This window comes from Citrus clementina, unplaced genomic scaffold, assembly GCF_000493195.1.
Source record: "Citrus clementina cultivar Clemenules unplaced genomic scaffold, Citrus_clementina_v1.0 scaffold_7, whole genome shotgun sequence".
NCBI lineage: Eukaryota > Viridiplantae > Streptophyta > Magnoliopsida > Sapindales > Rutaceae > Citrus > Citrus x clementina.
The window spans coordinates 1,103,293-1,119,319 of NW_006262075.1; the positions used below are offsets into that span (position 1 = coordinate 1,103,293).

The following is a 16,027-nucleotide window of genomic DNA, read 5'->3' on the forward strand; positions in this document are numbered from 1 at the left end:
TAACTTAAGTGCTTAACCAGTTATTATTCGGCAGGGTGCCACAATGGCGGGGTCATCTAAAATAGTTTCAATTCTGGAGTTTTTGATGCTAGCATACAATATAACCTCGAGATGTAAAACCCCCGATCCAAAATGTGTAACAATACTGCATACTAAGCCTGGAAAGGAAACCTAATATTTGGCTTGCATCTATCTTGAATCTTTTCTAATCGACCTAGGCACGAAATAAAACTTCTCCCTTGGTCATCAATGCATATGATTACCTCTTTTAGGTGATGATCAGCTTGATTTTTCCTAAAGCAAAAAAGTAGTGGATCTTTGTCGCGGGTTACGGTCTTTATTGCTTTTATGTAATCAGTTTTCAAGTAAGTAGATCCATTGGGTTGTATTCCTTTTACCTTTAGGGCATTCAGTACTAGACCATCCATGTTCTTCATTAGTCTAACAGCTAGTCGGAAATAATCAGATGCCAGGTATCGAGATTGACCGGTGCCATGTTCTTTCCACTGATGTCTCCAAAAACCTTCTCTGCCAGCTTTACTCTGAACAGCGAGACTAGGCCAATATTTCTCCATATTCTTACCAAGAGAAGGATCTTGTTTCAGCTACAGAGGCAATAGAAAATTTTTAGTTAACTCGATACCACCAGTTGAATTAAAAAAAAAGTTACAAATAACGAATAAAAAAAAATCAAAAAGGTTGAGAGAAGTACAATCCTACTGACGTTAGCGTCTGCCACACCGTAATTGCTCAGTGTTTGCCCATTAGAGTCAACGGGCCAGAGGCCATGTAACACGAAAGCAATCGGCGTCTTATTACAGCGGTTTTCTTGGCAATAGCCAGGTGGCCAGCTCTGGACTAACCAAAAGTGGTCGAAGTTGGGATGAGATGCAATAGAGGCAATGTAGCATACAAGCAGAACAAAGAGAATGAGGTATGGCGTCTTCATTTCGTTACTTTTAAACATGAGAGTGATGAAGGGGAAGTGTTTATATCCATATTTATAAGATTAATGTATGTTAGACAGATTTTTTATTTCAATTTATATGTCACCAATCAATGATGTATTAATTTTATTATTAATATTAATATATTTATTTTGCAACTGAATCAGTAAATATAAGCCACATCAATTCGAATATAGAGGTAAGTAGATCGTCAGCCTATTCATAGTGTGATAAAATTGATATTACTTTCTTAGTTTCTTTTTATTTCATTCCAGAACTAATGTAGTCAGGAAAAGATAAGACAATCTTACCATTTTTTAACTTAATCTTAGTAGTTTAAATCCTAAATCTTTTGTTCCAATACAAAAGATACCAGCTCAACTTGTTAACCGTACAACAAAATTATACTAGTTGAACAAGTAATATCTACAATATCTTTTTCAAAAAGGAATGTCTGCAATTATCTTAATGTATTTTAATAAGATTACTATAGCATACATAAGCTATCAGGTTAGAAAAGTAATTAGAAATCTCAAATTTTTATCCCAAAAATGTATCTGAAATGATGTAGCACATCAATTGAATGATAGAGATGATATAATTAATTTACTTAAACTTTATAAAGAATTAATGAATAACACATCACATACAACATCATTCCCGATAAATTTAGGATAACAATTTGAGATGTCAATCATTTCTCATTAGAACTATGGCTTCCGCGTGATATTCAAATAAAATGGAGACAAAACAGTGATAAAAGCAACATATATAAATCGCGTCAGTTTTCTCAATCGAAAAAATAATAAGATGGTAAACAGGTTTTGTTACATTTTGTGTCATTGCTCAGTTTCCCTTGTGGGTAAACTCTCTCTAGAGTCACTAAACTCACCTTAGAGTCACTATTTTTTTAAAAAAAAGATGTACAATCAAAGAATTGAAAGGAAAGAAGGACGAAAGAAGGAAGGACGAAAGAAGAAAGGACGAAAGAAGAAAGAAACAAAGAAGACGAAGAGCAAGCAGTAGGAAGGGGAAGGGGAAAAAAAACAAAAAACAAAAAACAGGTAGGAGTGGCATCCCTTATTGTTTGCCCATCTTAACGAGCATCCTCACTTTTCGCCATGCCCCGACGAGATATTCCATGCTTTCATAACATCATTGTTAATTTTCATCATCGTCATTATCCTAGTTTTAGATATCTTTTACTAGTGAAATGACCAATACCACATTTATAAATTTATAAATATAGAAATTAAATCTTGTATTCATTAGATTGGCGTATGCTGGTAAAAAAAAGTTTTAAAACATTTAATTATTTTTTTATAACTACTTTTTTTTTTATTATGACAAAGATATGTATGCATACATACATACATACATATGTTGGAGAATTTTAAAAATCAACACTAAAAAAATACACTATTTTATTTCTTCAACAACACTTCTCAACTACAACTCTTATTTGTCACTCTCTACAACTTAGAGATTTTGTTACTTCACTTAATGCATCAACCAAAGGGGAGAGGGGGTATTTATACATGAAACAAACTAATCACACACTACTAGAAAAATGGTCTTTACTGACACTTGTCTTGTGACACTTTATTAAAAAGTATCAGTAATTACATGTGTTTGAGGCATTTTCCATGTTTAACAGATAAGTATCACAAATTTCAAATACTATAGTGTCTGTAAATTAAGTATCAGAGATATGTGACATTAAGTTATCAGTAATTAAAAAAATAAAATTTTAATTTGTATCCACTAGGAGTCGAACCGCTAACTTCTGAACTTTAACTTTTGAATTTGAAACGTTAAACCACCAAACCACAAGTTGCATTTTTACTTAATAAGCAATAATTATCGAAAATTAAATTAAATTATCTAGAAACTATGTCGTCTTAATGAGATGTACATGGAAACCTAAAATCTAAAAATTTTGACGAGCAAAAAATCTATCCCCACCGCCATTTTCTTCATTGAACCGAAGCTCTCTTCTCTCTCCCCCCCCCCCCTCTTTCTCTACCTCTCTCTCTCTAAAAACGATCTACCTCACAAGCCGCTGATGTAAACCTTCAAAGCCGCCATCCTTGAGCTAAAATACCCCTGGAAAGACACCTAGAAAGTGTTGTGAAGAATTTGGCCAAAGTTAGGGTTCGAAAGTCAGATTAAAAAAATTAGGGCTTTTTTTGTTAGGGGTATTTTATTGTTTTTAATGTTGAGTTTAGAGAGAATGATTTTGTCACCGTTGCCAACTAATTAGACGAAACCAATATCAGTTATAGAATCCACAGAGGCTGATATACAAAGAACTCGTGACTTAGAAAAGGTTTTGTTTTATCTTTATCTATAATTACTTTTTTTTATATATGAAACCCTGATTTTGATTTCCTTTGGGGTTGATGTTTCTGGTTGAAGCTGGGCTTTATGAAAGCAAAGAAGAAGCAGCGAAGAGAGAAGAGGTTCTCAGTCGAATTAATCATGCAAGAATTTTTTTTAAAAAATTATGAGTGATTTTGAAACTAAGATGACATCTTGTGATATTTTTGTTATCAGTTGGTTCATTCTTCATTTTGTAATTTGGTTATGAATTGAGCTTGTTTGAGTTGTATTGGTTATCTTAGAGATTTTATTTTGTTAGAGAATTTAGTGATTTTGTAATCAGGAAGTTTTGTGGGCGTGTTTGGATTTGGGTGTTCTAGGGTTTGCGAACTTGAATGAGGTTGTGATTTGGTGAAATTGAAATTGATGTCAATTTTGAGCTTGAACTATTGATTCTATAGATGGGTTTTCCCATACTTTCTAATACGAACTTCTGAAATACGGCCATTAGGGTCTATGAGTGTAGCAGTTTTAGAAAGTTTGCATCCAAAGTTTTTCACAAAGCTCTTTGGAATCCTCTACAATTACACAAGCAAGGTTAGACTATAAACAGCCAACAAAATGCTTTCATCGTGATATTGCATATGATAAATTCAGTGAGCATACATGAATGACATAGAAACAAGAAGATGAGTCCAAGAACCAATAGAACAATGAAACTGAATTTAATGTCATCAATATAAAAGATGTTATTAATAGAAACTAGAAAACAGGGGAACCAAGGATTTTTTATGATAATATTATGCAAATTAAAAGGGGTTGGTAGTGAAGTAAAGCCAAATAAAGCCATAAAAAATTTACTCATTTCACTGTTATTTATACCCACATAATGAATCCCACTTCCTCCACTTAGAAAATTGAAGAAGACAATTTTTTGCCTCATAATTCGTGAGCTAAATTAATCTGAAAAGTCTAGCTATTACAATCAATCGTGTAGCAGTTCAAATAAAAAATATTTAAAAGAACGTGCGTGGTGCAAGACTCTGTTCAACATATGAAACTTATGAATGAACCCACAAACAATGGAAGAAACATATGAAAACTGATAAAATTAACTAAAAATCTCTGCAGAGAAATTATAAGAATTAATTACCAGCTTCTTTTCTTCAATGGAATAGGGAAGTATAATCTTGAAGAAATGAGACGCATTGGGTTGAGGTCTCTTGTTAAAAGCCATTGATGTTCTCAGTTTCAATAAGAAATGAATGCAAATGGTTTAGCTTTATTATTTCTTCCGGACTTTTAGTGTACCCCAATTTTTATCTATCATTGGGTGCATGATCACTCTGCTGCCCTCCTTGTCCAATCAAGTTTTTTGTTTTAATATATAAATTTTTGTTCTAATTTTTTAAACAAGCATGTACAACAATCATTACAGCGCTTTATTTGTTTTAATCTTTTGTTTTTCTAAATTGTCCATCTTAAAAAGTTTCTGGCTGTAGCTCCAGGAAATTTTGGTAGTTCCAAGGAATGATAATGATACTTAAAGGTCCAAAGCACAATATTGGGCACCTCTCTGTTTCATTAAGTACTTGCACTTTGACAGATTGGGCAAGATGACCATGAATGTGGGATTTTTCAGCTTCAATAATCTGGCAATTCTTATTGCTCTCTTTTTTCCTTCGGCTGAAATTCGACATCTTTTAGAAACATATATTCCCATTTCTCCAAGTGAATCACACAAATCAAGTTCATCTGATTCATTTTTCTCTGCCAACTATTCCTATAATTTTTCAGCTTATTGAATAATTATTTCTTAGTCTTTACTTCCTTTCCCTATTTTTTGTTCCTTTTTATTCTCAAGAAAACATACACATTATCATAGATTCCTCTGCCATGTACAGACTAAGACAGCCCAACACGAGGTTAAAGAGTTAACTTGTGATTTTTATTTATGAATATAGTGATATTTTTGGTAAAAAGGTATTAAGATTAATGATATAAGGCCTTTGTTTGTAAAGTCTAGGTTTGTGAATTCAAAGGGAGTGGAACTATATGAATTAAAGATTGCCTTAGAAAGATAGAGAATATGCAGAGCTTTAAGAGGCACAACTCTTAATTGCCTTGAACTCTATATTTATTATGAATATTCTGGATTAGTAGCTCCAACAATATAATGGCTGAAATGTTTTATTATTCTAGTAGAATAATTTGGAATGAGTTGACACTAATTGCATTATATAGAAAGTGTGTAATTATCAAGAGTTAAATGCTTTACTCCCACACTTAGGCTTGATGGCTAAAAGACATAATTGCAAGCCTTTTTTTGAAAAAATATACTATGTTGTATTAGATATTAAATTTTATTATGAATTTTTTCAGTTGGAAAATCATTGTTTTTTATATAATGAGAAATAAACACACTTTCTTGAAACTAGATGTTATACTGAAAACTTGAATGCTATAATTTGCTCTCTCACTCTCTCGTATTCATATATATAAGAGAATGAATTCATCGTCACCTTTTTTTTTTTAATTTATATCTATAGTTAAATATATTCTACCTTATTTCTAATCAAATGAGCTACAATATTCTTGTTCTCTAATTTTCGTTTAAGATAATTGAGTTGATCTATTCATAACTTATGAATATTTTTACTTTCGAGCAAAATATGTTTATTTCTATTAACTTTTGTCTCTGTATTGCCTGTTAATTTATTTTGCAACTGTTGGAATTTGGCAACCAATTTCTTTTCCTTTTTCTTTTATTTGTTTGCAGATTTGATTAATATGTTTAAAGTGTTTCTTCTTCAACTTATATCCCTAACCCATCAAATTCATCGAATGAAGAAGCTGTCCGTGAATGAAGAGGCTGTCCGTGATAATGCATGAATGCAGTACTTATGTTCATGGAGTGAAAATAATAATCCTTCTAAATTTAGCTTTTAGATTTGGTAAATTTAGCCCTTAAATTCAGCTACGAGTAGAAGGAATTTGATTGGATAATAGCAGTTAAGATTATTCAATTATAAGAATAAGATGTCTTGTAATAAGACGTCTTTGTGTATTGAAGTATTTGGATTGTGTAATATATATTGATAATATTTAAATGTTATGAAATGTTTTTATATATCAATTGATTTTTGTTCTTATTTCTCACAGCCTTTTAATTCTATCAACAAATCAATGGGCAACATGTCATTTTATATAATTATTTTTAAAAAAAATAAATAAAGTAGTGATACTATAGTAACAGTAATCACAAATACTAATATAGTATTGTAATATTTTGATACCATAGTGTTATTATTTTAGTGATACTATAGTAATAGTAATCACTGACACCACTTACAAGTGTCACTATTTTTCTGACTCCCAGATTACTGACACAATTAACAAGTGTCAGTAAAAGTAATTTATGACACTATTCTAAAGTCAGTAAAGACCATTTTTCTAGTAGTGACAACCATTCATTTATTCAACTACTACACAAATTCTCACCATTCATTAAAACCTAGGGGTGTTCAGAATCCAATCTGATTCGCTCAATCCATCCGATCCGTAGAAATTCGATCCGTAAAAATCTAATCTGTGGATTGGTGGAGTGGATTGGATTGAAAATTTGATAATCCACAATCGATGGATTGGATATGGATCTACTTCTGTAAATCCGCGAGTCCGCAAACAAATAAAAAGTATTTATTTAATTAAAAAAAACTTGTAAACATGGCATTATTACTTACTAGTAAATAAATAAGTCAAAATATAGTTATATTAACACTATATTATATTTCATCTGATGATAATATTAAATAAAGAATAATTACATAAACAAATATAGCTTCCTAAATAGTTAATTTTCATGTACTGATCTAAACGAATGAGATTTTTTTTTCGTTTTAATGTGCTATATTTTGAAACTTTAAATGTATTTTATAACTTTATTTAAACAGTTAATTTATTTAAATCTTATTTAATTTTAAATTTGATCGGTAGCAAAATTATTTTTATATTAAATTTTTTTATTTAGTTCGTTCGTGGATTGGACAGAATTAAAAATTTTCAGTCCACAAACCAAGCCACAAACGTATGGATTGGATTTGAATTGAATTTCATCAATCTGTGGATTGGATTGGATTGAAAATTTATAATCCGCAAAATCGTGGATTCGATATAGATTGATGTCCAATCCGTAAAATCCGATCCGCAAACCTACCACTCACCTACTTCACCAACCACACCTACCACAAGAAACTTCTATGTATTTGGGCTTGAATTTGTTCATTTTGGATCAAGTTTATGATCCAACATGCCCCCTTAAACTTGATCCTATAACACTAAGCAAACTTTTGAATTTTACAAATTTTGAATTCCTTGAGTGGCTTGGTGAAGATGTTAGTTGCTTGATCATATGATTTCATATACTTGATTTGCACTTCTTTTCTTGCAATACACTCCTTTATAAAATGATAGTGAGTATCTATGTGTTTGCTTCGATCATGAAAGACTGGATTCTTGGATAGGGCAATTGTTGATTTATTATCAACACAAATCTCAATTAGCTCTTCCTGTGGCAAGCCCAACTCCTTCAACAAATTTCTAAGCCAAATTGCATGGCAAACACTTGATGTAGCAACTACATACTCAGCTTCACAGGTGGAAAATGTGACAATTGATTGCTTCTTTGACATCTATGTGAAAGTAGTATCTCCCATAAAAAACACAAATCCAGTGGTGCATTTTTTATCATCTACATCTCCACCCTAATCACTACACTATATCCAACAAGCTTGTAGTCATTAGAAAATGAGTATAACAAGCCGAAATTAATTGTACCTTTGATATAGCGAATTATTCTTTTTGCAGCTTTAAAATGGGTGGTCTTTGGATTCTCCATGAATCGACTCACAAGTCTAACAACATAAAGAATGTATGGTCTTGTGCATGTCAAAATAATGTAGGCTTCCGACCAAACTTTTAAAGAATGTTGGATTTATATCTTCGCCTTCATCATGTTTGGATAACTTGACTCCGCATTCCACTGGCATGCTTATAGGCTTGCAATCATTCATCTTGAACTTCTTAAGAATCTCCTTTGCATAGGTTTATTGAGAGATAAATATGTCTTCTTCCTTTTACTTAACTTCAATGCCGAGGTAATATGCCATCAGTTCGATGTCATCCATCCCGTACTCTTTGATCATCACTCTCTTAAACTCTTCAAATAAGCTTGGATCACTTCCAGTGAAGATGAGATCGTCCACATACAGGCACACAATCAAAATGTCTCCATCTTTTTCTTTGACGTAAAGAGCATGTTCATATGGGCATTTAGTGAAGCCATTCTCTCGAAAATACTTGTCAATTCTGCTATTCAATGCCCTTGGTACTTGCTTTAACCCATAAAGAGTTTTCTTCAATCTTAGAACTTTGTCTTTATGTCCTTTCACCACATAACCTAATTGTTGTTTGATATAAACTTCTTCTTCGAGGAATTCATTCAAGAAAGCAGACTTCATATCCATTTGAAAAATCTTCCATTTTTTTTAGTAGCCAAAGAAATAATAAGTCTAATAGTTTCAAGTCGGGCTATAGGAGCAAATACTTCACCGTAGTCTATGCTAGTCTTTTAACTCTAGCCTTTTGCAACTAGTCTCACCTTGTGCCTTTTAATTTCTCCATTCTCATTTCTCTTCATTTTGTACACCCATTTGACACCGATCGCCTTGTGACCTTTGGGAAGAGTAGTAAGCTCCCAAGTATCATTCTTTATAATGACTTTGATTTCTTCATCCATTGCATTTCTCCACTTCTCATCTAGGGCAGCTTCTTGGAAGTTGACTGGCCACAATCAGCAAAGAGACAAAAGAGAGTGAGATTATCAAGTCTCTCAGTTACCTCATAGAGATTTTGAAGACTACTTATACGTTCTTCGGTTCTTTCATTTAAGAAAGATGGTGGTTAATCTCCACGTGTGGTTGATGCTGATGAGATAGATGGAGTAGTTAGCTCTTATTATTCTTTTAGTTATTTTATTTGTGTATGATCATCTTCTTCAATAAGAAAAAAGTTGAAGACATCCACACTAGAGCCAAAATCTCATTCTTCTTCTTCATCAAAAACTACATCTCGATTGATCACGATCTTCTCATTATTTGAATTGTAAAGCTTGTATCGTTTTGGAATTGTTGTCATAGCCGATGAAGATGAACTTCTAACTTTTGTCATCCAGCTTGGCTCTACTTTCATCTGGTACATGTATATGGGCAATGCTTCTGAAAACTCTTAGATGGGTGATGTCGGGTATTTTTCCACTCCATGCTTCTTATGTTGTCTTACCCCACACACTTCTTATTAGAGATCAATTGAATAAGTAGACTGCACATGCAACAGCTTCAGCCCAAAATTCTTTAGGTAGCCTCTTACTCTTGAGCATGCTTTCTTGCATTGTCGAGGATGGTTTTGTTCTTTCTTTCTGCAACACCATTTTATTAGGGGGATCTTGGCACTTTCAAAGGCCGTCGAATTCTATTTGCTTCACAAAACTCTACAAATTCTTTAGAAGTGAACTCTCCACCTCGATTAGATCTCATTACTTTAATTTGGTATCCATTTTCTTTTTCTACTACAGTTTTAAACTTCTTGAAAGCTTCAAAGACTTCTGATTTCTGCTTCAAAAAATACACCTAAGTTTTTTCTTGAAAAATTATCTATGAAGAGAATGAAGTAGTTACTTTTACCAAGGGAGCTTGAATGGACCACACACATCAATATGAATGAGCTCGAGTGGCTTATGGGCTCTTGAATTTGACTCTTTTGGAAAACTCTTCTTGAACTACTTGCCAAGTAAATATCCTTTAGAAAGTTGATCAGTGTGATTGATGTATGGTGAGCCTTTCACCATGTTCTTCTTGGATAGTAGCTCTAGTACTCCAAAGTTGAGATGCCTACATCAAAGATGCGAAATCCATGATGGATCTTTGTGACAAGCTTTGAGAAATTTTGCAACATCATTTTGAATATTTAAAAAGAAATATTCGATTCTTCGACATTTTCACCTTTATAATTAGATTTCCTTCGTCATCCCTTAGGAAAAGACTATAATATTTTAAATGAATATCATAGCATTTTTTCAAGAGTTGACCTAAATTAAGGATGTTGCTTTTCATATTGGGCATATAGTAAACATTCAAAATTATTTGGTGACTATCATCTTTTGCACAAAAAAGAATGTTATATCTATCATTCATTGGTACTTTTGAATCATCTCCAAAAGCGACACTGTCATTCACATATTCATTTAGTTCCACGAACATGCTTCTGTTTCCGATTATATGATTACTAGCACCTGTGTCAAGATACCATGTATTTTCTTGACCTTCACTTGTGTCATGCGTGCTAGGAAAAGGGTGCCATCTTAACCATTTTTCTCTTCAGCATAATTCATTCTCTCATCAATTCTGGTGCTTGGAGCTCTGCATTCTGAAGTACTTTATAAAATTTAAAAGTTTGCTTGGTGTCACATGATCAAATTTAAGGGGGGTGTTGGATCATAAACTTGATCCAATTTGAAGAAATCCAAGCTCATTTCATAGAAGCTTCTTGTGGTAGGTAAAGTAGGTAAAGTGGAGTGAGTTCGGTTAATAATTAGTGTGGCGATTGAGAATAAAGGAGTGGTTGTGATTAAATTTGTTTGGTTTATGTGTGTGGTTATAATTAAGTTTTGAGCACTACAAATACCATTGTCATTTGTGATGTATGCATCAAGTATAAGAAGAAGAAAGCATAAGAAGCAAAACAAAGTTTCTAAGAGTGATTTATGAGAGTGTGTGAATTGTTCTTATAATGTTCTTGAGCTTTCTCTAATAAAATTTGTATTTTATCTTCAATTTCTCCAACAATTAGTTCTTATATTTTTAAAAATTATTTAATTATTTTATAGCTGTTATATAATTTTTCTAGGGTAAAATAGTAATTTGCATATAAATTAAAATTCCAAAAATGATGAAGTTACTTAAACCCACTAAACTACTAGTTAAACCCATTTCTTAAAAAAAAAATATGACATAGATATTCTTAACTAAAATTACAATTATAACCATTATATCTAAATATTATAACTTTATTGTCTTTAATTTCTCTCTCCAAAGTTTTTATCTCTACATTTATTTTTCATAATGGTTGATGTAGTTTCATGGCTAGCACCAACAAAGCCACCAGGAAATCAATGATTCTCTCATTGGAAAAGCCATTGTCTCTGGCCAAAAGTGTCGTAACATATTGTTCTTTCGCTCCCTAGATTCACTCTCCTTTCTGCTTTGCCTCACTATCAAGCTCAATGCCTCTGCCACAGTGTTCTTGCCTTCATAATTATTTATTATACATTTAAAATTAGCAGATGCATATTTTAAAGTGAAAAATAATTAAAAAAAAAGAAGCTTGTATGTATAATTTTGTACTTGCATAGCTCTGCGACAGGTTATAGAGAAGATGGGCAAAGGAAAACTGAAAAAGCCTTGGATAACAAATGCATATTCTTAAGAAAAAAAAGAAAAGAAAAGAGAAACAACTACTACAACAAGCCAAGAACAATGGAAGATTCAGTTATAAAACAAAAACACAATACTAAGAGGAAGCAGAAAGATAGAAATTGCAAAAAAGAAAAAAAAAGTAAATAAAAGAGATTTAGATAATGATATATTGTGTAAAAAGATGGGTTTATTGAGTGAAAAATAAATTTTTAAATTTAGATGATGCCTTTATTTAGTAAATAAGTTTATTGAGTATTATAGTGAGTACAAATAGTTTTACCCTTCCAAAAATTCTTACACGCAACAAATGAAAAGTAGTTTATAAATTAAGTAAATCCTAACATAAACAACACAAATATACAACAAGAATATTTCAGGTTTGTTTAAAAAAATACTAGATACTTTGACTTTTAGGAACATAAAAAAAAAAATGAATATACATTGGAGCTGAAAATATATTTTTTTCAACTCAAAATGTTGATCTATACCATATATAGAAATCCAAGACTTGCCATGGAATGTTAATAACATGCAACAAGCTATATAAAATTAATTTTAATTTATCGCCCGCTTAGAATGACAATCTTTAATTTACCTTCCAAGATTTTGAAAGCATCAATTTATCCTCATTCTTCTTCAAAAAAATATGAGGATCACTGAGAGGTGCATTAATGAATAATTTTTTATATTCTTAACAATGAATATAGGTAAATTGATGTTTTCGTAACCTTAAGAATAAACTAAAGATATTCATTCTTAGTGAGGATAAATTAAAAATTTACCTATCTACATATCTTATTTCTTGACTGTAATTAAACTCTCTTTTAAAATATGAACCGAGAACCATAAACCTGCAATTCCGAGATCTCTCATTTCATGGTATCTAGAATCATATAAGGCCACCCGTTTGTCATTTGTTTCAAACAAAAATTCATCTTTTCTCCAAAACCCAAGTGGCTGATATGTTTCTATAAATGGCCCAAAAGTCAAATGTTTGGTCCAAGATCCCACTTTCATTATCCATAACTCAAAAGAATGTGCAAACTTATCCGAGTATAGTAAGGAGAGATGGTCATCATATGTTCCTAGCCTCCAAGGTGTCTTCACTGATTGATAATAAGTTGTTGTTTGAGGAACACTTGGTCCTTTTATTTCTTGAAACAACTCGTCGCTCATGCTAAATGAAAGAATTGCTTTGGAGTAATCAGGTCGGCACACAACCCAATAACAAAATCCATTTAAGTATACATTATCTATCCTCTCAACCATATAATCAAATCTCATTTCAAAGCCTTCCAAATCTCTCCAAGAGTCGGTGCTAAAGTTGTACACTGCAACATGTGAGAAATCATGAAATGAATCTCTTTGATCATTCCATAAGGTAAGTATCAGAACCAACTTGAAGTCATTAGTCACGAGATCTAAACCCAATGCAACGTTAGCATAGTGAGTCTTTGTACTGCATGGAAGGCGAGGTCTGTACTCTGGAACAACTCTGTATTCGTTCAGTGAAACGTTCCATAAATTTATGATAGTGTGACTTTTCAATAAACAAAATATACCGTCATAAGGGCCAATGTGAATTCCCTTCATTAGAGGCTCAAGATCTTGAAAATGTAAGCTTGTCAATGTCCTATCAGGGAATACAGAGAAGTAAGTAATCAGATCGTCAAATGGATCCCTATCATCAGGATTCTTATATGTACAATAAACCATGAGACGCATATTGTCATCTCTTTTGAGATGTTTATAAATGAAATTAGGATCTTTTACTAATCCAAACCAAGATTTGCAAACACACTTAAATCGCATTAGCGATTTCACGGGCAATCTTGACAAAGTCTCAATCATCATATCCTCGGACAAGTCTCCTAGACTCGTCATCCTCATCTCTCTCTCCATTTGTTTCTCAAAACCAAATCAATACCTTTTCCTGCCATGATTATTAACAAATTAAAATTTGTAAAACAGCAATTTCAATTGTCTATCATTATGACTTTCAAGTTTTCACTTTTGACAGTTATGATAAACTTTAATTTGTCAATTCCATTAATTGGAGAAGGAAATTCTACATTAATATAGCAACATAGTCAGAGGATGTGGCCAATCAAACATTAAATGCTTACATAAAAATTAAGAAACAATACTCTTGTACTATTAGAATAACTTCATTTCAGACAGGCACAGGATGTGGCCAATCAAACATGAACTGCTTAGCTAAAAATTAAGGAATAATATTCTTGTACCACTAGAATAACTAGCTGCATTAATTTTGTCGGTGGTATCGAACAAACAGAATGAAAAGATTTTCTTTTCATATGAATCTTAAATAAATATAGTAATAGCGGAATTATCAAAATATCTCACATCTGTTAACAATAAATACTAATAAGCTAATAATATAAGTTCGAGATTCAGCTTCTATATTTTGTTTCTTAATAAAAAGAAATAGATTTCATGAACAAGCAAAATTCTTTCTCAATAAAGGATAAAAACTCATTTAATCTACATATTTTAAGGTTAGTGCCTATTTAGCCTCTATATTTTTAAAAATACCTCAAAACATTTTTACCATTAAACTATTCACACTCGTGTCATTATTTTTTGTCCCTTTTGACTTGTTTATGTAATATTACCCTCTTACAATCATTTTTCTTTTTTAAAATATTAATAAAAAGAAGGAAAAATTAAATTACTAATTTAACCCCAAAAATAAACTAAAAAAAAAGAATATATATTAATTTTTGTAGAACACTCTGCTCAAAAATTAATATATTAGTTTTTTTATTAATGTCCAAAAAAATTTGTTAATTTAATTTGTTTAACAACTAATTTTTTTTAACATACGTGAGCTTCCACAAAAATTAATATATATTCTTTTTGTTTTTATTTTATTGTTTGGTATTAAATTGGTAATTTAATTTTTTTCTCTTTACTAATGTCCAAAAAAATAAACATTATTGTAAAATGGTAATATTGTAAAGGCAATACAAAAGGAACAAAAAATAACAGTATGGGTGTCAATAATTTAACTGAGGGGATATTTTAGAGTATCTTTAAAAGTACAGGGACTAAATAGATACTAATCTCAAAATATATGCATTAAACGAGTTTTTACCCTCTCAATAAATTTACATTAGTTTCGAGGGACATTTGATTTCAATTTCAATAATTGAATCACAATTAAGTGTATTTGGTACTTTTTTGTAATTTTTTAGGCATATGTAAATTGATCCATTTATACGATATGAAAAATTATGGATGAAAGTCAACAGCAATAACAAATATAAAATAATTTCGTACCCGATACAGTGCCTAAGATTTAATCCATAGACGTAAGCACCCAAGGATGGTAACAATTATAGTTGGAAAGGAAGTTCAACCTTCAAGTCCTAATAATTGAACTTTCACGTAACAGAAAAGGCTTCCTCCGCAAATGATCTAATGGGGGTTTTGATCTTCAAACCCGAAATATTTTTGGCATAGGTAGGGCAGATTGCAGGAAAAAGGGGATAATACTGGATGGGCAAAATTTTCGCAAACTACGTTGACTATTAGAAACCACTAACTGTGGTTTGTATTTCTAAAATTTCAACCTTCAGATGGTTTGTATTTCTAAAATTTACACCAGATGGTTTGTATTTCTAAAATTAACACAACTGTGGTTACTTCTATAAATTTAACTTTTAGAGTAAAATAACATTATTATTATTATTTTGTTTGATAGAACTTAAAAAATTCAAATAGTCCGGCAGGTAATAGATGAAAAGTATAAAAAAAAAATTAAATAGATTTTAATATAAATAAATATAAAATAAGGATATTTTGAGTAATTTAAAAAAATATTGAGACGAACAAGATAATTGGTTCAACACCCTAAAGACATGAGCATTTACTCCTCACAACTTCTAAAGATTTGGGAATTAAAATGATGACTATATTTCTTCGTTTTTATTCTTGAACCATTTGAGCGGAATTTGAAGCCCAAATCTCAATTACTATCAAAATATTCAACAATTAAACTAATTATGGTCTTTATCGCTGGTGGACCAAAACGCTAATTCGACCGATATATTTTTGGGGGGGAAAATATAATCATTGATGTTAGCGGCTTAGAAACATTATTTTGGACAAAAATGGAACGGTAAGCCAAAAACATTTTAGAGAGCAAGTCAGTTGCAAATGGTGAACCGTTTATGGTTAACGGTAATCGATAGCATTCAAGAG

The 16,027-nt window shown here is 31.5% G+C and overlaps 2 protein-coding genes across 3 annotated transcripts; both read right to left on the minus strand.

The window, feature by feature from the left end:
- LOC18037865 (extracellular ribonuclease LE) lies at positions 1 to 991 on the minus strand. Of its 2 annotated transcripts, none has more exons than XM_024180878.1 (2): positions 725 to 991; positions 1 to 605 (listed from the first exon to the last, which is right to left on the minus strand). In XM_024180878.1, exons 1-2 carry the CDS (start codon positions 965 to 967, stop codon positions 153 to 155), a joined length of 696 nt encoding a protein of 231 aa, XP_024036646.1. In that variant the 5' UTR covers positions 968 to 991; the 3' UTR covers positions 1 to 152. The 2 variants fall into 2 exon arrangements, with proteins under 2 accessions (XP_024036646.1, XP_006425491.2); XM_006425428.2 differs by having other exon boundaries at positions 713 to 991.
- Positions 992 to 12,595: 11,604 nt separating this feature from the next.
- LOC18037866 (F-box protein At3g08750) lies at positions 12,596 to 13,690 on the minus strand. The gene has a single exon (XM_006425429.2). It carries the CDS (start codon positions 13,688 to 13,690, stop codon positions 12,596 to 12,598), a length of 1,095 nt encoding a protein of 364 aa, XP_006425492.2.
- Positions 13,691 to 16,027: the final 2,337 nt, after the last annotated feature.

Coding starts and splice junctions, on each gene's coding strand:
- LOC18037865 (XM_006425428.2), bottom strand. CDS start 967: ATGTTTAAAAGTAACGAAATGAAGACGCCATACCTCATTCTCTTTGTT. Junction 606..712: donor ACGCTAACGTCAGTAGGATT/GTACTTCTCTCA, acceptor TTGCCTCTGTAG/CTGAAACAAGATCCTTCTCT.
- LOC18037866 (XM_006425429.2), bottom strand. CDS start 13,690: ATGAGGATGACGAGTCTAGGAGACTTGTCCGAGGATATGATGATTGAG.